Source organism: Drosophila miranda, chromosome 4 (genome assembly GCF_003369915.1).
Source record: "Drosophila miranda strain MSH22 chromosome 4, D.miranda_PacBio2.1, whole genome shotgun sequence".
Classification (NCBI taxonomy): domain Eukaryota; kingdom Metazoa; phylum Arthropoda; class Insecta; order Diptera; family Drosophilidae; genus Drosophila; species Drosophila miranda.
The window spans coordinates 6,967,692-6,990,018 of NC_046677.1; the positions used below are offsets into that span (position 1 = coordinate 6,967,692).

At 49.0% G+C, this 22,327-nt stretch overlaps 5 protein-coding genes across 10 annotated transcripts; 2 read left to right on the plus strand and 3 right to left on the minus strand.

Moving 5' to 3' along the window:
• Positions 1–899: 899 nt before the first annotated feature.
• LOC108163900 (protein lev-9) lies at positions 900–8,645 on the minus strand. 4 transcript variants are annotated; one of them, XR_004473209.1, is made up of 17 exons: positions 8,481–8,645; positions 7,114–7,413; positions 6,873–7,052; positions 6,625–6,816; positions 6,381–6,557; positions 5,602–5,784; positions 4,752–5,542; positions 4,477–4,684; positions 3,454–4,421; positions 3,289–3,396; positions 2,913–3,229; positions 2,705–2,853; positions 2,538–2,652; positions 2,354–2,472; positions 2,137–2,296; positions 1,082–2,068; positions 900–1,018 (listed from the first exon to the last, which is right to left on the minus strand). XR_004473209.1 is itself a non-coding variant. In XM_033394183.1 (16 exons), the coding sequence occupies exons 1-16, from the start codon at positions 8,623–8,625 to the stop codon at positions 1,135–1,137; spliced, it is 5,046 nt and encodes a 1,681-aa protein (XP_033250074.1). In that variant the 5' UTR covers positions 8,626–8,645; the 3' UTR covers positions 900–1,134. The 4 variants fall into 4 exon arrangements, 3 of the variants coding, with proteins under 3 accessions (XP_033250074.1, XP_017154912.1, XP_017154913.1); XM_033394183.1 differs by having other exon boundaries at positions 900–2,068; XM_017299423.2 differs by lacking the exon at positions 8,481–8,645 and adding an exon at positions 7,827–8,094 and having other exon boundaries at positions 900–2,068.
• Positions 8,646–8,920: 275 nt separating this feature from the next.
• LOC108163776 lies at positions 8,921–14,988 on the plus strand. 2 transcript variants are annotated; one of them, XM_017299254.2, is made up of 10 exons: positions 8,921–9,007; positions 10,120–10,250; positions 10,312–10,499; positions 10,564–11,830; positions 11,897–12,002; positions 12,066–12,880; positions 12,947–13,688; positions 13,757–13,947; positions 14,006–14,481; positions 14,545–14,988. In XM_017299254.2, the coding sequence occupies exons 2-10, from the start codon at positions 10,180–10,182 to the stop codon at positions 14,763–14,765; spliced, it is 4,077 nt and encodes a 1,358-aa protein (XP_017154743.1). In that variant the 5' UTR covers positions 8,921–9,007; positions 10,120–10,179; the 3' UTR covers positions 14,766–14,988. The 2 variants fall into 2 exon arrangements, with proteins under 2 accessions (XP_017154743.1, XP_017154744.1); XM_017299255.2 differs by lacking the exon at positions 8,921–9,007 and adding an exon at positions 9,909–10,014.
• LOC108163777 (probable dolichol-phosphate mannosyltransferase) lies at positions 14,884–15,948 on the minus strand. Its single transcript, XM_017299256.2, has 3 exons — positions 15,785–15,948; positions 15,513–15,723; positions 14,884–15,442 (listed from the first exon to the last, which is right to left on the minus strand). Exons 1-3 carry the CDS (start codon positions 15,886–15,888, stop codon positions 15,032–15,034), a joined length of 726 nt encoding a protein of 241 aa, XP_017154745.1. The 5' UTR covers positions 15,889–15,948; the 3' UTR covers positions 14,884–15,031.
• A 202-nt stretch (positions 15,949–16,150) lies between these two features.
• On the plus strand, positions 16,151–22,209 carry LOC108163617 (centrosomal protein of 104 kDa). 2 transcript variants are annotated; one of them, XM_017299013.2, is made up of 8 exons: positions 16,151–16,355; positions 18,466–18,633; positions 18,705–19,815; positions 20,078–20,216; positions 20,279–21,294; positions 21,357–21,502; positions 21,565–21,666; positions 21,731–22,209. In XM_017299013.2, the coding sequence occupies exons 1-8, from the start codon at positions 16,316–16,318 to the stop codon at positions 21,871–21,873; spliced, it is 2,865 nt and encodes a 954-aa protein (XP_017154502.1). In that variant the 5' UTR covers positions 16,151–16,315; the 3' UTR covers positions 21,874–22,209. The 2 variants fall into 2 exon arrangements, with proteins under 2 accessions (XP_017154502.1, XP_017154503.1); XM_017299014.2 differs by having other exon boundaries at positions 16,152–16,355; positions 20,102–20,216.
• LOC108163618 (cytochrome b561 domain-containing protein 2) lies at positions 16,969–18,005 on the minus strand. The gene is made up of 3 exons (XM_017299016.2): positions 17,792–18,005; positions 17,476–17,668; positions 16,969–17,400 (listed from the first exon to the last, which is right to left on the minus strand). The coding sequence occupies exons 1-3, from the start codon at positions 17,954–17,956 to the stop codon at positions 17,072–17,074; spliced, it is 687 nt and encodes a 228-aa protein (XP_017154505.1). The 5' UTR covers positions 17,957–18,005; the 3' UTR covers positions 16,969–17,071.
• Positions 22,210–22,327: the final 118 nt, after the last annotated feature.

The window sequence follows — 22,327 nt, forward strand, 5'->3', positions numbered from 1 at the left end:
TTGCGCAAATAAAGCCCAAAAACAACCATCAAACAAATATACAAAAGTCGAGTGTGTTTTACCAGTGTTTGTGCGATACTTCCTCTCATCCCTCACGTTGTTTTTGTGAGTTCGTGTGCTTGTCGTGTGATTTTTAAATTGATTTAATTAAATGCTTTTGTTGTTGCTATTAAGCGTTGTATAATTATATTAATTCCGGACAGTGTAAATAATATATACATATTTACACAAGTAATTATAGTGATGGGATTTTAATTATAATTATTAATTCAACAATTCGTAGTCCTTGTTGCGTTATCTTTGGTTTGCAACCCTTTCGGACATTTCAAGAATATTCCTTAATATTTTATTTTTGTATATTTTTTGAAGGTTCTTTTATATTTCATTTAAAAATATAATATAAATTCCTTATTATTAATTTGTATTTTTTTAGTAAGCTAAAAGACTCTAAGGGACAAAGCTTTGACTGATAAAAGCTTGGCAGAGTAGAGAACTTTGAAAAATCAGGGAAAACTTTGTGTTCTAAAAGCGTATGCCAGCTTTTTCTTAAGCTAATAGGCGCTTTAAAAAGCCTTTTAAGGTATTATACATAAACTAAGAGCAATCAGAACTATTGAGTAAAATGCTTGATATGTAATGCTTTGGAGAACGTACAAGAGACTCCAACCAATATGGCGAAATTGAATAAGACACCACACCAAAGGGAACCATTATAACCAAAGGGACTTTGAGCAAGATGTACTCGAATTTGTTGTTCTTCAGTTCATCTACAGAATGGGGATAAAGCTTTTTGGGTTAAGGAAGGATAACAATTCCACTGTGAATAGCCGAATAAGCATTTTGACATAATCGAATGAGATTACTACTCGCAGGTATCCCTGGCCCCAGCCCAAGAACTGTTTATTCGACGAACATTTATTAATAGTAAAATGATGGGCCGTTAGACAATTACAATTAAATTTCGAATCGCAAGAATGTCAGTGTATTAGTAAGTTAGTATACGCGTGAGACTGTGAGCCTTGAATGTGCATTAGTTAGTACATATGTATTAGTATCACTTTGATTTAACTCATTAACTTACTAAACGGCCGCTCGCTCAGCTGCTAGCTGCTGCTTCGTTGTGGTATCCTCCACTCAACCCATGGTGTTGGACACATGCTTGTTGGAGCCGACAGTGCCGGGTGGAGGTGCATCGTTGGTGACGCACGTGGGTATGGCGCTCGACCACTTGCCGTTCTTCATGCACTTGAGGACCTTGGAGCCGCGCAGCTCGAGGCCAGCGTCACAGGTGAAGGTGATGCTCTCGCCGATGGCGTAGTAGAACTTGACCGAGGACATGCGGCCGCTGATGACGGTGCCTGGATACGAACAGGCCTGTACGCACTTCGGCAGACCGCCCGACCAGCGGCCGTTATCCTGACAGGCAATTATTGGCTGACCTTGCATCATGTACTCCGGGTTGCAATTGAACTGGACCACATCGCCGGCACGGTAAGGTGCCGAGCCCTGGGCGTAACCGTTTTGCGGCGCACCGGGATTATCGCACTGCACCTCAACACATGTGGGGAATGGGGCCGACCATTCGCCCGTCGGGTTACAGATGGCCTCCGAAGGGCCGCGCAAGCCGTAACCCGACGAGCACGAGAACGCCGCGCGCCCGCCCACCTCCCGCGACAGCACGGAGACGCGCGGCGAGCTCACATTGTTCGGCAGCGGTATATCTCCGCACTCGACGCTCTCGCAAACCGGCAACGGTGCGCTCCAATTGCCACTCGGCAAGCAAAACAGCTCCGATGCGCCAATCAACGAGTTGCCATTGGCACAGGACAACAGCACGCGTGTGCTCAGCTTCGTGTCGTTCGTGTTCACGATCAGGCCCCTTCGTATCGGTATCTCCGGGCAGTTGATCGCCTTGACCACCACCTCGACGGCGTGCTCGTGCCTCGCCGGGGTCATGCACGAGTAGAATCCTGTGTCGTCGTGGCTGGCATCGAAAATGCTCAGCCGATACTCCAGCGATGAGTCCCGGCCCGCATCCGCCTCGGTCACCCAGCCCTCCGTGTAGTTCCTGAAAGAACCAATACAACCATTTTCAGATCCCATCAAGCTAAATTGCTCAATCCTCGGGATACCCACTTGTGCACGTGACTGACATTCCATTTGGGATTGCCGAAGCGCCGCATCCACAGGCACTCCATGTGCAGCGTGGTGCCCGGATAGACAATCAGTTTGCCATCGTTGCTCTGGGCAATGGGTCCGTTCTGGTGGCGAAACAGGATAGTGGGTGCCTTTTCCACTGCAATAAAAAGGATTCAGATGAACTGGCACTCGGCAAATCCGGCAGTTAACCTACTCGCATAGTCGTTCTCCTGGTTCAGGCCTGAGCACACGGGCTTTGTGTTTGTCCATTCGGAATGAATGCAAGTGCGCTCGTGGCTCCCAGTCATGGAAAACTTGCCAATATCGACACACCTGCATGAAAAATATAGTGAGGTATAGTGAGTATTCAACCAGAAATCGAATTGTATATGTATCACCTGGAGATAATAGTAGCTCCTGGGGGAAAGTCTACAACATCTTCACGGATCTCAAGATCATTGTAAAAGCTGACCACATTCGCTTCGTTGTTCTTGAACACGCACGTGCCGTTCTCTGGCAAAAGAATGCATAAATATGGGACTCAGATCAAAGAGGACTGTCTTACCGCAATTGTAGGATCGTCCTATCCACAGTCCGTTGTCGCAGATAATGCGCCATGTCTGCCGATCCCCAGCCGCATTTGGTATGCAATTAAAGAAGATCTCTGTGCCGCTCTCGTACATTCCATCAATATCAACATGAGGATCAGTATTTCTACAAAGATGAGGATAACCTGATGATGGCCTGAGGGTTGGATTGATTCCGATACTCACTTGTAAACCAGGGCGCCGTCGGTTAGCATAGGCGGACCACACATCTTCAAGTCATCATGGTCATGCTCGTCCGTGTTGTTGTCATGATGGTCGTGATCGTTGTCCAGCTCATTGTGCTCCTCCTTGGGATGCGGCGTTGGTGTGGCATGTTCGAGCTCCTCGCGGGACCTACGCATCCCCGACTCGCAGGGTATACTGGGTGGCGTGAGGACGCCCTTGTGGCATGACATCTCAATGGGATTGGCATTGGTGGAGAGCTCACACCTCACGTTGACTGTGCTCCCATGGCCGATGGTAAGACCTGCCCGGTAACCGCCCTGTGGGGATTTTATGGAACAGTTATTCGGAAATCAAATGATTGATGGCGCACTCTCACATCATAGATGACACCCGGAATGTTGGGCAGTGTGCAGGGCACGGAGGTGCACTCGGAGAATGCGGCGACCGACCAGGAACCATGAGCACAACGCAGCTGAGCCAAACCCTGAAAACACAAGGAAAATAAATGAGTTGAACCCTCCTCAAATATGGGATAACCCACCTGTATGTTGAAGCCATCTTCGCACTCCAGGGTCACGAACTCATTGGACTGGATCTCCTCGTAGGTGGACAGCGGCGTCAGAGATGGTTTATCACTCAGCTGTTTCGTGTGCGGCTCCACCTTGTAGTACTGGCCATGCTCCACGGCTGGCACCAGGCATGGGGCCGACATACATCGCGGGGTCTCGGGCTTCCAGATTCCGCGTATGCAGCGGGCCGTGGCATTCTCCCCCTTAATGTTCAGCTTGAATCCCGCATTGCACTCCAGCTGGAGCATGATGCCCACGGAATTTCGTCCCGGCACCTTGCCCGGTCGCACCGTGGTAATGTTGGCAAACGAATCCCAGTCGAGATCCTCGCAGGGTCCGCGAATACGCTTACCCCCAGCCCCTTTACCAGCCTCGCCCCCGTCACTGGTGTCCACATCGGCATCGGGCAGCGTGGCGGACGGTGGAGGGGAGCCTGAGCCAATGCTCGTACTCCGCTTTCGACGCCGTCCCACGATCTGGGACTTTAGCTGTTCGATGAAGGAGAGTGTCGTGTTCGGGTGATACCTTCTTGATGCCGCTCGTGGCGGTGACCCGTTGGCTAGTGGCGCCTCATTGGAGCTATGGTCTATGGACTGGGTGTGGATTCGCGAGCTCTGATTGATGTTGGGCAGAGGCACTACTCCGCCAGTTCGATAATCGTTTCTATCCTCAAAGTCATTGGCCTCGTTAGGGCTGTGCCACTTGTGCGTGGTCTTGCCTCGCATCATGACCATCTCGGGATTGTTCGGACTGTTGGCACTGTTGTGATCGTACCAGAGTCCATCGTGGGCGTGCAGCTTCTGATAGATCCTGTTGTGGCCCAGCATTTTGCGCACATAACGCTGATAGCGCTCCTTGATGGTCTGATAGTATTTGGAATAGGCCAGATCCAGGTCCGTGGGATTGGGGCTGCGCTTTACCCGGTGCGATGAAGTCCCAGCTAGAATGAATACTGCTAGAGGAGACCTACTTGAGATGCGATCGGAGATGCTTACCTCCCTCCAAATGGTTTTGGTGTTCCGCCAGCTCGCGTTGCAGTTGTCGCTGTCTTTGCAGCAGATATACGGATCTCAATTGACGCAGCTGCAGGGAGCGACGTCGACGGCGATTCCAACGGAGTCGAGGATGCTGACCCAGTAGACACTGCGGCAGATCCAGGGGACGCCATTTACCACCCACGCAAGTGGCACCCGGCGGACCAACCTGTTGGAGAAGAGGGGAACATCAGCTTCAAAGGACTTTGATATCTAAAGTTTTTTTGGTGGCTTACCTCCAGGACATATCCCTTGTCACAGTCATACATGATCTGTTTGTTGTTGACAATCTTCTTGACATATGGCCGGTAGTCGTAGAGCCCCATGTTGCCCACCAGCAGAACCTTTCCGTTGGGTATGTAGCCCGGAAACGAGCAGAAGACCTCATCACACTTTGGCGTCTCCCCCGTCCAATTGCCAAATGAACAGGTGAGCACATAATCATGCGGATCGGTGACATCCTTGCCCTCTGGGCTGACTAACTTGAACCCATCCTTGCACTTGAAGCGCGCCTTCATGCCGTGCTCCGTCTTGGGGGCCATCACCATGCCATGCTTGGGAGGACGCGGCATGCTCTTGCAGCGGGCCGGAATGCAGCGTGGTATGATGCTCCAGGTGCCGTTGTTGCAGGTCGGCGGACTCAACAATGAGACGGGAAACTCGTAGTTCTCATCGCACTTTACCTCCAGCGCAGTGCCGTGCTTGACCTTCTCAACTCCGCCCAGGGTTTGGGTGGGCGACTGGGTTGTAGTCGTTGTGGGCGTGACAATTGTCGTTCCGTTCTCGTCTGTGGTTATTTCGATGGGAATGACATAGCCCTGGGATATGGTGGGAACCACGCAGGGAGCCAGACACTCGGGCAAGGCATTGCGCCAGCGCCCGTCGATCTGACAGACACTCGACCCCAAGCCGTTGATCATCATCTCGGGCTGGCAGCGGAAGATGATGCTGGCGCCGAGGCCAGTGCCCGCCTCAATGTTCTCGATCCAGCCGTTGTACAGGACTCCAGGATGTCCGCAATTGATCTCTGCCAGGTTCAAGGTTCAAGCATTATCTTTGGGTACTCTGAGAGCATGAACGGCTTACCCTTGCAGGTGGGCAGGGTTCCGCTCCATTTGCGATCAGCACCGCAGCGACTGGAGCTCTCGCCGACCAGGGTGTAGCCGTAGCGGCACTCGTAGCTCACAACCGAATTGTAGGCCAGGGTGGTGTAGGTGGCCTTGCCGTTCTTAGGATTCTCCGGCGTGGGGCAGACCACAGAGGTTACCACTGGAGAAAGGGTTGGAGAGTGGAGAAGGAAGTTAGCAATGAACTGGCAAGGGAAACAGTTGGGGCAAGGCTAAGGGTAAAAGTTACCACAAATCTTCGAAAAAAGCCATTCTTGAAAGGATCCACCAAATAAAACAACTGTGAGCGTTTTGGTTTCGTTTAAGTGTTTGATTTTCATTTTGTTTTTGCTTAAGATTTGCGGTAACTTTTATTTATTCAATCAACATTAATAGGCCAACAACAACAACAAGGTTTTTGCATTAAAATTTGAACAATCTGTCGGTAACGCTAGGATCAATAGATAGATGGATATTCAGGAAGGTTTTCAACAAGACTGAAAGGAGCCCTGATCAAAGTACGAGTACGGGTTAATTTTTTCTTTTTGTGTTAATAATTGGCTCGGGGACGTCTCCCCAGATCTCTAACTGGTTGCTTGCTTGCATTACGGAAATTCAAAAGGGTGTGCCTCGTGCTTAGGACAACGACGCTTGGGTTGTGGTTACATTTGCGCTATCCGCTTCAGAGGAGGAATGGAGTTCAAAGGGAGTTCAAATTACAATCACCACCGATCCAATCAAGTCCAACAAAATACTCACAGACACACGTTGGCAGCTCCTTGGGCGTCCACGAGCCATCCGACTGGCAGTAGCGCTCGTGCTTGCCCACCAGCTCGTAGCCGGTGCCACAATTGTAGGTGATCTTGCAACCGTACGTATAGCACTCGCCGGCATGCCAGCCATAGGCCGGATCCGGTGGCTGGCCACAGGAGCGGGCTAAAAAAGGCATAACCCAAGAACAGTATTTAAATCAAACGTAGCTTACGGAGTAAATTGAACTTACGTTCACATTGTATATCGGGTCCATACCAACTGGCCTGGTTATCGATGGCCAGACACTTGGCCCTAGGAAATCCATTGGTCACATAGCCCGTATGGCAATGGTACTGCACCGTCGAGTCCAGGTCGAATGTCTCCTGCTCGGGCAGGGCCGAGTTCCGTGCATGCTCGATCTGTGGTGGCTTCAGGCAGTAAACTGCCCAAGAAACACGAATCAAAAATTGAAATTAAAAGTGCAATTTCTTCACTTACTGTTCTGCTTGCAGGCTGGCTCGGCGCCCGCCCAGTTACCGTCGGCTTGGCACAGACGGCTCTGTAGTCCCACCACATGATAGCCGTGGGGACAGGCATAGGAGGCACGGGCACCAAAGTGGCGACCGGCCACGGTGACCTGACCCAGAGTAGGTTGAGCCAGTTCCGGGCACTCTCGGTCTAAAAACAAACGACACGGTGAGAAATGGAACCGGAAACCAAAGGGATGTCCATGGCCTACCCGGTTTGATGCAGGAGTTGCCGCAGACGCCGTCGCACAAGCACTTCTTCTTCTTGCTCTTGCAGTCCTCGTCCGAGGAGCATTTTCTCAAGCACTTCTGCCCCAAGAGCGTAGCCTGCTCCTCATCCCTGGGACACTCGGTGGAGGGTGAGTTGCGAGGGTTCTTGTAGACGCGTCCGTCATCGTCGGATTCCAGGGAGTCATCGTCCTCATCCCAATCGTCATCGTCGTCGTCCTGTTGGGGGATCTCTGTGGTGGTCTGGACACTAGTACCAGTCGTGCTGGTGGGCACAGAAATCACTGCAACAAAACAGTTCAAAACAGATCAACAAATGCCCGTGGACAGCTGTTGCCAGCGCCAACCCCCAAGCACAACAGCAGCAACCCCCTATCGAGTGTTCTGTTGTGATTCCGGATTCGTGGTCGTTGTCGTTGTCGTTGCCCCTGTCTTTGTTTTGTTCCGCCTTGCTTGGTGGCAAAAACATTGACCTATTTCCCCCGATGCCTGCTCCAGATGTGAGTCGTTTCCAGCATCATTCGGGACCTGCGCATTGTCCGCCTGCTTATATAATCCCAGCAGCATATACATTTTTCTGCCAATCCACATGGAAAATTCTACAATTTCAAGCCAGTTTTTCATTCACCAGATTCTGTTTTCCCTTTCCTACACTCCCTTTTGAGCAATTAGATTCATTTATTAAATTAATTATAACCTTTGTACACCAGAATGGTGGTCACCAGACACTGCAGCAGCAGTCGATTCATTTTGATTATTCCCAATTGGTTTTTTTCCTTTGATTTTCCCCTTTGCTTTTGATCTATAGCATTTTCGCACCGATATTTTAAATTTTTTGCTTGGATGCAGGAGAACTTTTTAAATTTTTTCTACGCTTGGGCTCTGAGCCACGGGACTTCACACTTTGGCGGAAAAACACGAAATGCAGCCAGCCCAGCTGCTGCTGCGAGACGAAAGTCGTTCCAGCTCTCGCATTTTGACAGATCAAGAGAGCAGCAGCCAATTTCTGACAGCTCACAATGGTCCCGGTGGTAAGTCCCTCTAACATGGATTTGTTTGGGATTTGGTAATTTAGTTTATCCAAAATTATAGCATACCTAAGAGGGGTATGCCTTTGATAATAGTAAACATTATTTTAATAATTTAAAAATAATAAAATTGTCTATTTTTAATAGTATCTACATTGCACATGTAGGTCCCTATCATTTAAACACTATATCATGAAAAAAGTATTCATTTGAAAAAACCAAAATTAATATTATTAAAAATCAATAATTAACCAAGATTATTGAAAAATTGTGCATTGATTTTAACGAAGATTTCCCATTTATCCCTTTTGCTCTAGCCCTACCTGTAACGGTAATTTTCGGAAAGCATTTTTCGGCTGCTTTTTTATGACGCTTTTTCCGAACGGGGGTTGTGCTTGTGCAGCCCTCGCAGCAGAGCTTTTGTGAGAGCATTGAAAAAGCTTTCACTATACGCTCGCTCGCTGGCATACAATTTTCCAGAAGCAGAAGCAGTGAAAACGCACAGCACCGAGCACCGACGACTACGCACAGAGCCACGGGAAAAACTATCCAAAGCGCGCACAAGCAAATACAAAAAATACAAAAGAAAAAAACGCCAGTAAAACACGCACACACACTGAAAAAGTAGACACTTTTTTAGACGAAAATGTCTTCGGGGCAGCAAGAGTGTAACAAACATTTTGATTAAGCAATTAATTGAGCAAAGTGCAAGTGCAGTGGGTGGAAAATGTTTTAGATTCGGTTCGCTTACGGGTTCGGTTTCGGGTACGGGAACGGGAACGTGCTCGGGGTCGGGTACGGGTACGAGTACGGTACGGCGGGGGCGCATGTGAAAAGCGCGTAAAGAAAAGTAAGTGCCAGAAATTTGTGTATTAAAATAAATCAACTAACCAACTAAACGATGCATACACACACACACACACACACATGGCGATTAGTGTATGTACGCCCGAGTGTGTATAGTTCTCAGTGTGAGTGTGGCATCTGCAAAAGAAAGGGAAAAAGCGGAAGGTTTGATAAATTAATTGATATTGAACCATTTCGAAATACATCTGCGACAAAATGTCGAACTAGCAGATGCAAAAAAAAACGTATACAAGTATCTCTCTTCTGTGTATATAGGGAAATGTATTTTTAGCCACTGTGAAAGAATTTAAATTGAATGCGAAAGACATAAAATTATGTGTGTGTCTGTCCGAGCGATTGAACATATTTTGATATCCAATAAATACTTGATATCCAACTACAAAAAAAAAGAACATATTTAGCATCTATAGGGATTTCGAAAGAAGGAAAGACAGAGAGCGACAGACGTCAGTGCGATGAGCGAGAGAGAAAGAGAGGGAGCTCGCGCGTCAACAATTTTCAAGCGTGTACACAAAAATCCAGCCAAGCGCATTGCCCGCAATAAATCCGAGACGAGACCCAGACCCAGACCAGCCGACAGACCCACCACCCAGCCACCCAACCACCCAACCACCCATCCACCCAACCAGGCCAACCCGGCCACTTGATTAACGCCAATGCCAATTCAAACGCAGAAAATCTCTATAAAGTTTAGTTCCAGCAGAGCAGAGAGCATGCGTTCTACCTGCCTGAGCTTTCGCTCTCTCCACCGCTCTCTCGGGCTCTCTGACACTCTCTGCCCCTCTCTCACAGGATGTTCTCCGAGTGCCAGGCAAGACTTTGTTTTTGTCATTGACCTGTTGTGGGAAAAGATATGCCAATCCATCAAATATGTATGTATGAAAAAAAGGATTTTCAATGAAAACGTAAGATTTTCAAATGTTGATAAATCTGAGGTATGTCAGATTTATCAGCAAGGACTTAATCGATATGGGGGGAGCACCACCGAAGGTAACAACTAGATCTCTGTGCATGAATGCTTAACAGCTGTGAGATATATCTAACGATCCATTAATCAATCAATTCTGAACATCCTTATATGGCTACTCATTGCAGGACATCCATAGTCAATTTTAAGTTAACTAGAATCAAACAGAGGCTCCACTCCGTCAAATCATGGGCAACGTGTGCAGTTCCGGCCAGAAGAAAAAGAAGGACAAGGACAGTGGCTCCGAGAAGTCCGATGAGTAAGTGACTTCCTCATGCCTACGCTATAAGAAAACCCAACATAATTGATTCTGCTTCCAGTTCCCCACCTTACCAGGAGGCAGACAAGAAGGATATACTGATATCCAATGATATGGGCAATGAAAAGCGAGCCCCACTAGCCGCTGTGGAGGCTCTGCCAGAGACGACCCCAGCGCCAGAGGCCAATGGCAATCAGACACAGTCGGCAGCACAGCCGGCTCAGGCAAAGCCTGGTGCCACGGAAAAAGGTAAGTAGGGAGGACGATCGGATGGACTTTAGAGAGGCTTTTATACTGATACTGTATTTGTTAGACTCCAACACCACCACACCGCAGGGGGCGCTGGCGCCCAGCGATGTGGCCAATGCCAATCCGAGCATGGGAAATCTCAGCATGCTCCAGGGCAAACCCCCGCCTGGCCGTAAGATCGAGCGGGACAAGAAGATTGTCATCTATATACTGGCTGACAACAGCACCGAGTACAAGAAGCACAAGCGCGTCATCTACAGCCTGTACAAACATTTCAAGAGCAAGTGCCAAAGCAGGGGATTCGACTTCATCATTGCCGATGTCCATGACAGCGAGGAGCATATTGAGCAGACCAACGGCAATGCCAAGAAGGATTTCTCCCGCCTGCAGGAGGTCAAGAGGTGGACGCAGACCCCGCTGGAGGCCCAGGGCGGCCATGAAGAGGCCGCCAATTGCCTGTGCGAGATATCGCGCCATTCTGCCGGAGCGTATATCATACCCGTGCTCTTCCTGGGCTCCACCCTGGGCACACCGATGCTGCCGCTGACGATCGAGAGTCAGGACTTCACTTCGGTGCTGGGTACCGCCAGCGATGCCGAAAAACTGCTTCTCGAGAAGTGGTACACCATTGACAATTCTTACCAGCCGATGTGCCATCGCCTTTACACACAGCAGGTCGACCCGTACTCCACTCAGGCGAACGGGGAGCTGAACGAGCTGCTTGCCGTGCTGCTGCGCCTCTTCTCGGACGACGTTAAGGACTCTTATCTGACCACGGTGGTGGAGCAGGAGATCAACAATACGGTGCTGATGAGCCAGGAGCTTGCCAAGCGCTGCATATGGATACAGACGGGTGCCCACTACTCTCGGGCGCCGGAGAATGCCAGCCAGCTGGAGCTGGAGGTGCTGCGTCGCATCACCCGCATCTATGCGGAGCTCAAGAGTCAGCTGTGCGAGAAAAATCTGATTCGCCTGCTGCCCAGCATGAACATCCTGGACGAGGAGCTGTCGGCCGTTATCGAGAGTCTGCTGGACAAGTCGCTGGCCGCCATCTTCGAGGAGCATCAGCAGAAGAGCAGTATACCCTACAACACGCTGGGCGTGGACAGGGTCCTGCTCGAGGAGCTCCAGCTCATCGGCCACTACTCCAAACTGCTTGCCCAAAACTCTGCCAATTTCGACATCATGAACGATGTGAAGCGCTACATACGCGATTCCAACGCTCAACCCCTGGTCGTGTCCGGCGATCGGGGGAGTGGCAAGAGTGTGCTCGTCTCCAAGATAATGGAGAATGTGCATCGCTGGAAGCCAGAGGCCCAGCTGATATTAAGGTAGGCCCAGTAGCAAGATCATGATCAAGGCCAAGCTCCTACTAACATTTCCACATTCCACAACAGATATGCCAACCTTAGTGCTCGCTCATCGGATCTCACCTCGCTGCTGGGTTCCATGGCCAATCAGATGTCGGTGCTGGAGACGGGCCAACAGTGCCAGGTGCCACACGTAAGTGAATAAACAGCTTAAATAATCAGGAGTTATCATCTGAAAAATCAATTCCATCCACAGACCCTCGAGGGCTATGCTGGAGTCATTCGGGATATTCTGGCACGCCAGCAGCGCCTCTTTGTCCTCATAATCGATGGAGTGGACGAGCTGCAGCGCGATGCGGCATTGGACTGGCTGCCACTACAGCTGGGCAACTCGAAGCTCATCCTGACCGTCAGCGAGCTGGAGGAAGAGCAAAAGGGGGAGGAGGCGGAGCAGGATGAAGATTCCTTTGATATGCTCGGCGCGCTGGCGCAGCTGGGCATACCGCAGCGCTGCTTTCTGCGCCTACGCCAGTTTACTGAGCGCCAGTGGCACGATATACTCAGCTCCGGAGGCGGCGACTTCTACGCGGCCAACGGAGCACTCAAGTTGCCCGACGAGTGGAAATCGCTGCACGGCAAGACGCCCTACCATGCCAAGTCCCTGTGGTGGCTGGCATGGCTGGGGCACGTGGCGCAGCCGATCAGGGAGATCGGCGACATATCCAGTCGGATACTGCAGGTGCTGGAGACGAAGTTTGCGGCGGATCAGGTGGAGTTGCTGCTGCTGATAGTGCGGCTGTCGCCGTGGGGCATCAGGGAGAGCGACTGCCTGGGTGTTTTCCAAAAGATGACGCAGCTGGAGGCGCAGGTCGCCTTCAAGATATGGTCCAAGTTCTGCTGGCTGATGGGACCAATGCTATTAGGTCTTAAGAATATTAGGATAGCGGACAGAAGCTTTGGACGTGCCGTCCTGGCGAGGTATGCGCAGAAGCAGTGGCTGGTACATGAAGCGCTGCGGGACTACTTCGATCGGCAGGACAGCGAGTTCAAGGGTAGCCAGGGTGCCAACACGTAAGTTTCCACGCTCTTACACACACAGGATTCGCGTTCTGTTATATGAAGAATCTCACATTGCAGCTACAATTACCAGAAGTACTTAAAACTGCCTTATCATCACTTCTGTGCCGTGATTGAAGACAAGCCGGCGGCGCACAAGATCGACATACTCTTCAATTGCTTTTACTTTACGGACCTCCAATGGATTGCCAACAAGGTGCATGCCACTGGGCCGAATCATCTGATGCACGACATCCTTCATGCCGAGTGGCTAGCCTCCGTTGGCAGCGATGGATCCAACGGCTATGTGCATATCAATTTCCTCAAACAGTTTCTCGTCCAGTATCTGCACGAGCTGAGCTACGACGGCCAACAGTTCTATACGCTTATGAAGTACTATCTGAAGACGAGCTTCAGGGAGTCGCCCGCCCTCAAGGACGATCAGAAGATACGTTCCTGGTGGGAGTGCACCAATGAGCTAGAGTTTGCCTTCCTCGAGATACTCAATGCGGACCTAGACACCGAGAATGGCAATGAGAGGCCAGAGCAGGCCGATGGTGCTGGTGACAGCGATGCTCCGGCTGTCGCTCCTGTCAAGGGATACGATCTGCTGATGAATCTACCCCAGCCAGGCTGCTATGTGGCCTCTATGTGCACGGAACGGGCTGAGATCTGCATCTGGGATGTCAAGAACTGCTGTCGCATCAGAGAGCTCCAGGGCATACAGCAGCCGACGGCGATGTGTCCCGTTGGCAGCTACGAGGCGGCAGTGCTTTGTCGCCGCGAGATTCGTGTCATCAATCTTGATGAGGGGAAGTTTAAGGTGAGTCTTTCATCTGAAATCTGTACTCAAAGTCGTGTGATTGATGATGCGCTCCTTTCCGTGATCAGGTCACACTCAAGGGCGTGATGAACCAGAAGATGCCCTACTTCGGTCTGCATGATCAGAATCATTTGGTTTGCCTCTCTCGCAATCGGATGTACGTGAATCTCATGAATCTCGATTCGGGGGATTGCGTGACCACCTTTAAGGCTGGAGAAGATCGTTTCCTCAACTCCTTGCTGGTCTCCGGAGATGGGCGGTAAGTGGTATACGTTTAAATCTTTTGAATCTTGAGTGGAAACATTATTTATCTGCAGCATCCTTGTCTGTGGCGATGAGACACAGAAGCCCTTCCCTCTGCTCGTCTGGCATCTGTCGCAGCGAAAACTGCTCTACGATCTCCGCATACCCCACCATGACTTTATGACCTCACTCTCGGCCATTACCCATGAGGGTTCCTATGTGTGCGTGGTGGCCAAGGAACTGAATGAGCCGACAACACCGAACTTCATTGTGGTCTATGATCTTCAGAGTGGAACTCTGTTCAAAAAGTGGAAGCCAAGCTGCAATACCGTCTCCCTGGCCATATCGCAGCTGAATGCCTGTGTTATAGCTGGTCTAGAAGATGCCAAAATAGTCATCTGGGATCTGGTCACAGGCAACTGCAAGTCCACTTTGATTGGCCACAATGCACCGGTGACGTTCTTGAAACTGGATCCACTCGGCAAGGTGCTGGTCTCCTATGACAAGGAGGGACGCGACAGTGCCATACGCATGTGGGAACTGAACTCAGGTGTGTCTTTGTCTTTACAATTTCTTATGCCGAATTTCACTACATTGCTCGTTTTTGTGGCAGCCAAATCGCTGGCAGTGTTTAAGCCACCCTCGAAGGTGAGCACCTGCGAGATACTGCCCAACGGAGCCTACGTCGTTCTGGCCCTCAAAGATCGCAATGCTCTGCTTACGTTGGCGCTGAAGAACTACGGCGGCGGCTGCGGCGACGCTCTGGAGGATGACTGTGGCACATTGTATGGCAATCCAGATAACCAGCACAAAGTTTTCGACTTGAGTAATTAAATTAAATCAATTAAAGTTAGTTATCATTATTCAAATTATAAATGAAGCTCCTCCTACAAGAAAGGAAACCAAAGGAAAACAGAATTTTGAACTATTATAAATACGGCAAACAAATTTCTCATGCATAATTCATTAGTTGTATGTAAAATTCTTTAAACAAATCTTACCAAATGTACAAACAATGCAAAGAAAATCCAAAGAAATTATTAATTTAAAAATCCAATCAGTCCGGCGCATGTTTCATTTATGGTTTCTCGACTTCTGGCTTATGTGGTAGCAAACAGATACAACAGATTCTTAGCAAATTGAACGATCTCGGTGCCGCCCAGCTTGGATGTACCATAGATGCGATCCACGAATGTGATGGGCACCTCGGCAATGGTGTAGCCGTGCTGTCGCGCTCGTACCAACATTTCCATTTGAAATACGTAGCCCTTCGACACGCAGCTCGCGATGCACTTCTCTAGGACATCCTTTTTGTAGAGACGGAATGAGCCGGTCAGGTCACTGGCATTGGGGCGCAGCAGAACTTGCGAAAGGTAGTTGGCGCCGCGTGAGATGAGCTTGCGCTTGAAGTCCCAGCCATAGACACCGCCGTCTCCGGCATAACGAGTGCCCGAAACTATGTCATAGTCGCCCTTCTGTTGCAGCTCGATGAACTCCGGTATAAACTTGGGCTGTGTGGGGTTAGATTCGTTTACACTTTCACGTACACGTCACACGGAGGGTGGTGTTATCTATGCTCACATGATGACTCAAATCCGCATCGATGATAATTATAAAATCTCCAGTGGCATGTTTAATACCATGAATATAGGCTGTCCCCAAGCCCAGCTTGGAGCCACGTGGCCGGAGTATAATCTTATCCTCGCCGTAGATACCCTGCAGATCCTTGGCCACATCCAATGTTCCGTCCGGACTGCCATCGTCTATCACAATCACCTCGTATTCGTAGCCGCTGCACAGAGAGAGTGAACTTTGTAAAGGCTGTTTTAGACCGTTTTGGCACAGCTACTCACCTGGCCTTCATGTATTTCACAATCAGCCAGATTATAATTGGTAAATTGTCCCTTTCATTGTAGGTGGGCAGCAAAATGCTGTATTTGTGAGAATTTGTTGGCATTTTTAAGCCGTGTAAATAAAATTCTTGAGCCAATTAGAGCAGTGCTGGAAACTGGCTGTGCCAAACAGCTGACCGCCTAAAGATGTATCGATATGTCTATATCGTGTTTTAACAAAATTAAAGAAAATTGTTATTTAAAAAAAATGCATTATAATATAAACAGTAAAACATAAAAATGGCAGAAGCTTTACAAATTAAAAACTGCTTTAAACTTAAATTTTGTCCTGAAATTGCGAAAACATCGAGTATCGATAGCACCATCAATTGTTTTTGCAGCTCTACAGCACTGTCCGTCTGCTCTAGGGTCGTGATTGCTTTAAGTTTTTTTAAACTTATTTAACGTTATTTATAAAGTCTGCCGTGTGCGCCTGGACGTGGCGGTGTGCATGTCCCGCAACATAGTTTCGTGTGATTTTAAATCTTCAGAATGGCCAAGAAAATACCATTTAATGTAGTATTTGCCTCAGGTAAACAAGCGGCGCCGTGGAATACTCCCAAGCATAACAATACATTTTACCTGCTATACTTTCTTAATATAATTTTGTTTATTTTATCTTTTGTTATATGATTTTTGTTTTTCTTTCATTTTGTTTTAGCGACTGCTGCTGTTCTGCATGTAAGCATCCGTTCACCGCCCCGCCCCCTTTAACCATGTCGTATTCGCATTTGGGTGCACTTGAGAAATCAATACAGCTCGCAAAAACTATGTGCGTCTGGTCATGCAGGACGTTAGATATTAAGGAGAATTTTGGACAGACTTAAAGACATTATGGAAACCAGATTAGTTTGGGGGAATCCAAGCAAAGTTTTCAATTATTCACAGTTCCAGATAATTTGTTATGGAACATTGCACAGAGAATCGAGAAAGCTAGCTAGCAACTACACTTTAAATACTCTAGATCAAGTCTAAATATGAAAAAGAACTACCTTGTGTTTTGTTTCCTATAAAAAATTGACTGACATTACCTTTGAAAGGGTATAAACCCACTGCAACCGCCATATATCATGGTCATTTTGACAGATTGTCATAATATGTCTGGGTCTTTTCGGTGTCTGCATATTCAATTAGAGATGCGGACATGGATTTACTATTGGCACTGGGCCAAGCGTTTTATTTTGCTAGGTACTCCCAAATAGCCTCCGTAGCCTTTCCCTTTGCCTTCAGCAGATGTGACAGAGTTATTTACTTGGCCTTCTCCTGCTTTTTCTGCCGCCTATACTTCAGCTTGCTCAACAGCGATGAAACGGGGGAAATTATGGTCAAAACATAGACCAACGATGTGACCAGCATCATGCCGGGAATGAAGTCATTGTCTACATGTTTCGTGAAGAATTTCGAGTAGTAGCCCAGGTAGATGGCTCCCATGCCCAGGGAATAGGTGACCAGGCCGAACAGATTGTGGCGGAAACGCAGCTCCGAGGGGGGGAACAACTTTAGGGCCAACTTTGGCTGGAAATAGTTGGCCAGACCACCCACAATACTGGCGGCGCAAAAAAAGGTAGCAGCGGAGCCTGCAGCACAAGAAACATACACCGATTAGCGCCAACAAGTCAATGAGCCACAAAGTTTAACCGAAAGCCACTCACCAACTCTCCCATGCCAGGTGTTGAAGTGAACCTCCTTGTTGGAGAACTTGCCCAGGCCCCCCAGTAGGACCATTGCGCCGCCGATGATTTGCAGAATGCCATGGAAACGCGACTTGTTGCGGTGTGACAGCCAGCGGGTGATGGGGTTAACCTTATAGTGGGACATCATGGCCTGAGCGATAAGGACGTGGAACTGTCCCAAGAGAAGTGAACAGAATATTAAGTTGGATCGATAAGATAATCGCTGATATGACGGCATGTCCACTTTGAAAAGTGGGGATTATAGTGTTCAGGTACTTGTCAAGGCGGTACTCACACCAATTCCGGTCATAAACATGTGCATTGCCGTATCCTTGAAGTCCAGGCTGCGGGCCAGGACAAAGAAGAAGGTGGCCACCAAGAAGATCAGCATATGATTAATGCTGTTCAACAGACTTTGTACCTGCAGCCAGGCGGTGGCTCCGGTGGATCCCTCTGCCATGATTTTTTGCTTAAATTTGTTGCGCAGAGCGACTAAAGAGCGACTAAATCCACAAAAGGCTGGCACGTTGCTTAAATACAAAACAGAATAAACAATTTGGAAGTGAGTTCGAAGAGAATTATCGCCATTCCGACTATGGGATATCCTCTAACCAGACTAATATGTAGAACAAAGCCCACGCGGACTATCTAAACAACGCTAATTATATAGATACTCGATTGGAACAGTACATAACAGCCAAGGTATATTGTAGTACCACAATCCAGGGGACGAGAAACGGACATGCAGCAGTGACTATGAACAAACGAACATACCCTTGCACTCCATTTGTAATAGGTATAGAAAGAGCAGAGAGATAAGCGTTTTTAGGTGTGCGTGGCTCACACTAAGAGAGAGGCACCAAAGAGAGCGTGCTCTTCGAGCAGCTGTTGAGCAGCTCAGCCGCTCTCCCGTCCACTGCACAGTAATGCTGACTTTGTAATTGATAATAATTTTATTGATATTTTTAGATGAGGATGTTAACTTTCCGGCCAGCGAACTGAATACACATGGACCCACTGTGCACGGCTGGAGGAGTACGGTGGACGGCAGCTTGACCACGCATGACATAATTCTACGTTTCCAGCAGCCGGCCAAGATCTACCGCATACAACTGCTAGCCCACCAGTATCTCATACGTAAGTTGAAGTGCAAAGTTCTCTTTTGAGGGAACGGAACGGAACTGATGATGTTCTCTTTCCATTGACAGCTGAGAAGGTTGAGCTCTGGCTGCACTATTCACCCAAGTCTTTGCCCAGCACACCGTCGTCGCAATACTTTGATTTCCTTGGTTTTGTGGCTCTGGCCGATAACGCCAACACAAACTACAAGTCCCGGGAGTTGCAGAGCGTTACCGTCACGCCGAGGCGGGGCACACATCTGAAGCTGCGCCTCATCGGATCCCAAGACAATGAGTACAACAGAACGGGGCAGATCTCCCTGCTGGCCGTCAATGTGCTGGGCGAGGATCTGGACGTGGGCACTAGTAGCAATGGCAACGGCAACGGTAATGGCGAGGATCACATTGGCAGCGAGGCCCCACCCCTGGACACGGCCACCGGGGAATTGGCGCTGGCCTCCATTTGTGATGACCTGCTCTTCTCGATGTACGTGGAGGAGTCCATTGTGAAGTACATCAGGGAACTGGAACAGCGCAAAACTCTGGCGGTCAGCTCGGAAAGATTTGAATACGCTCGGAAGCTGAAGCTCTGCATGACAGCACTGCGCACAGCGGGAGAGCGTTTGGGACGCTATTCGCTGGCCAAAAGACAAGCGGTGCAGCAGGAGGACTTCACTACAGCCAAGCTAAGGAAAGAGCAGATGGAAATGTATCGAGCATCTGTTCTCAGGCAGCTGCAAGTGCAGCAGCTCCTGGAGTCCCAGGGCGTCCAGAGCTCGAATGATCAGAGCTGTGAGATCTATGCCGGAGGAAAGCCCAGTCTGCCGCCAGCTCCGAGCCTTCAGGAAGTAGCTCACGCCTTGGCTGAGGCGGCCCTAAGTCCCAAGAGCATTACCAGCCAGAGTCAGGACGACAAATCTTCGACAGATGGTTCTTTGGGACAGGCTAGCAATGAGAGTGTGGTGGCCGTGCCAGCGTCATCTGTCCCAGTCCCAACAGTACCATCAACCCTGCATGCCACGCCCACACATACTGGTGGTTGGCGGAAGTCCCATGACGAGATACCTCAATCGCCGCGCCTACCATCGCGCCACAGTTCGCCGATGTGCAGCCGGCAGGGATCCCTGCGGCGACGCAACAAGAGTGTTCCGCGCAACTCATACGAGGACTACGAGGAGCGCGCCATACCTACATTAAGACAGTGAGTAACGCAGTGCAACTTTATTATAGGCAGTTCTTGTGCGTAGATAAGATTTAAACAAATAACTGTCAATAATTTAGATATCTATCGAAGTTTTCCAAATACAGTGTTGCATGATAGACCATCGAGAGTCGATGTTTTGGAATCTTTTGTTGATTGATGTACGTTTTACTATCTTTTTTTCTAATGCGTTTCTAACCGTAACCGTAAACTGTAAACCGTAAACCTTGCCATTCCGTAACCACAAAAAAAAATCGTTAAGTTCAAATACTAATGAATTTTTAAGGGAGTGTCAAGGCAATGCCCTGCTGGAAGCCGATCCAAACCGGGGACGTTCGCGCCTCAACGATCGCGAACGTCGCCAGGCAGCCCTTCCTATTCTGGTCTTTGGCAGTGAGCTGGTAAGAATATTTGCACCCACGACAAATCACAAAACACCGTTTAAGCTAAATGTTTCGTTTAGGTGGAGCAATTCTATTCGCGGCAGTTTCAGGATCGAGAGGATGGTTTAATGCGACTGCGAAACTTTCTAAAGGAGCTGGAGGTGGTAGAGGTAGCCAGCAATGAGCACGCAGCCAGTCCGAATAAGGTGGCACGCAGTGCTGCCCTGCTGCTTCATCGAGCCGTGCGAGACGCAGTCTATTCCGTCTTTAGCCAAGCCACAGAAACGGTCCGCGTCCTGTTCCTGGAATATGTGCCAGGACGTGTCTCGCCCAGTGAGGTGGCACGCTGTGTGGACCGCCTGCTGCCCGAGCTGCTGGCCAAGTCCGGCGATCCTTCGGCCCGCCTGCACACCCTGGCCCAACACACCATACTCAGCATTGCCGCCTGTCCGGAAGTGGCCGAGCAGAGTCTGGTGGCTCCGGCCCTCTCACGCAGCGTAGGCTCCGGCACCCATCAGCGTTTGGCCATGAGCCGCCTTCAAATGCTCGAGCAGTTGGTGCACACTCAGGGCATCAGCACGGACAAGCACAGTGGACTGACCTGCCGGGCACTCTCAGAATGCGGCTGTTCTGGTATCCATCATCCAGCCGAGCCCGTGCGCAAGGTGGCAGAACGCATTCTCCTTCTTGTCTACAAGATCAATCCTCGCATGGTGCGCAAGCAGCTGCCTCCCGACGACGACATCACTCGTCGCAATCTCCTCTACAGACAACTTTTCACCGAATTTGACAAGCTGGACCTGGACCGCAAGCAGGAGCTGCTCGAGGCCAGTAAATATGTGGGGGGACACAGTTCCGGAGATGCAGCCACTCCACCGACAGACAAGCCCACAACCAGTTCGGATGCCTCGCGTCTGCTTAAGAGTAAAAGCGGCCAGGGGCTGGGCCTTGCTGCCAGTTCTAGCAACGGATATGCCAGTTGCAACGGAAAACAGCAATACAATGAGCAGCTGAAACGTTCCATGCTATCCGCATCGAATTCTCGAAAGGGGTCTGCCTCCAATTCGGAATCCACCGAGGACAACACACCCAAGATGTACGTAATGAGAGCTGCCTTTCCTTTTTTTTAATGGTAATACATAGATCTTATTCTTTCAGACATTGTCCTTTTTGTAACTGGTCGTGTGCTGGAAGTGATGCCACCCAACTGGATCGACACTACTGGAAGGCCTGTCCGTTTCTCACCAAGTGCCCACAATGCAGTCAAGTGCTGGAGGTAGCTGCGCTCAACTATCACCTGACCAGTAAGTAACAGAAATCAGACATCCATCAGATCCAATGGGTTGATATTCATTTTATTGCACAGCGGAATGCGATGCCAAGGAGAGCTATGTGGTCTGCGCCCGCTGTACGGAATCGGTGCACAAGCAACTCTACGAGCTGCATCAGATGGAGGATTATTGTCGTGGTAAGAATGCGCATTCAACCAGTCTATTACGATCGTTTAATACTGATAATGTTTCGCTCTTTAGAACTGAAAACTGGTTCGGCTCGGTGTCCACTCTGCCATGACGATGTGCACTTACCTCTGGATGGCGGCTGGAAGTTGCATCTCCTTAGCGCCGCCGGGTGTCCCGGGAATATACGCAAAAAAAATCCAAAGAAATCAAACTGAATCTAAGTCAATCTACTCGATTAATCGGCATATGTAGCGAATTTACTAGAGCAACTAAACTAACCAGGATGCGTACGATAAATATATATATATATAATTATATATACACAAGTTCCAGCTGCAGTGGCGTTAAGCGTTATTTAAATCAATTTGTTTTAAGACCCTAAATTTCTTTTAGACACATTTTGTTATGGGAATTAGTTAATTCAAAAATACAATTAGCTTATGTGTAGTTTCTTTTATATGTTTTTTACGCATTGTGATTTGTTAAGTATACCTAACACGAATTTTTGAAACGTCCTTACAATAAATACAGCCCATCCAAACAGTTTTAAATCAAAAATTGGAATTTTCCATTTGGAGATAACTAATCGCCAGTTGAATAAGTTGTCGAGTAGCTATTCTGCCAATTAATAAGAATAAATTATTTTGCATACAAGTCCAGCAAATAAAA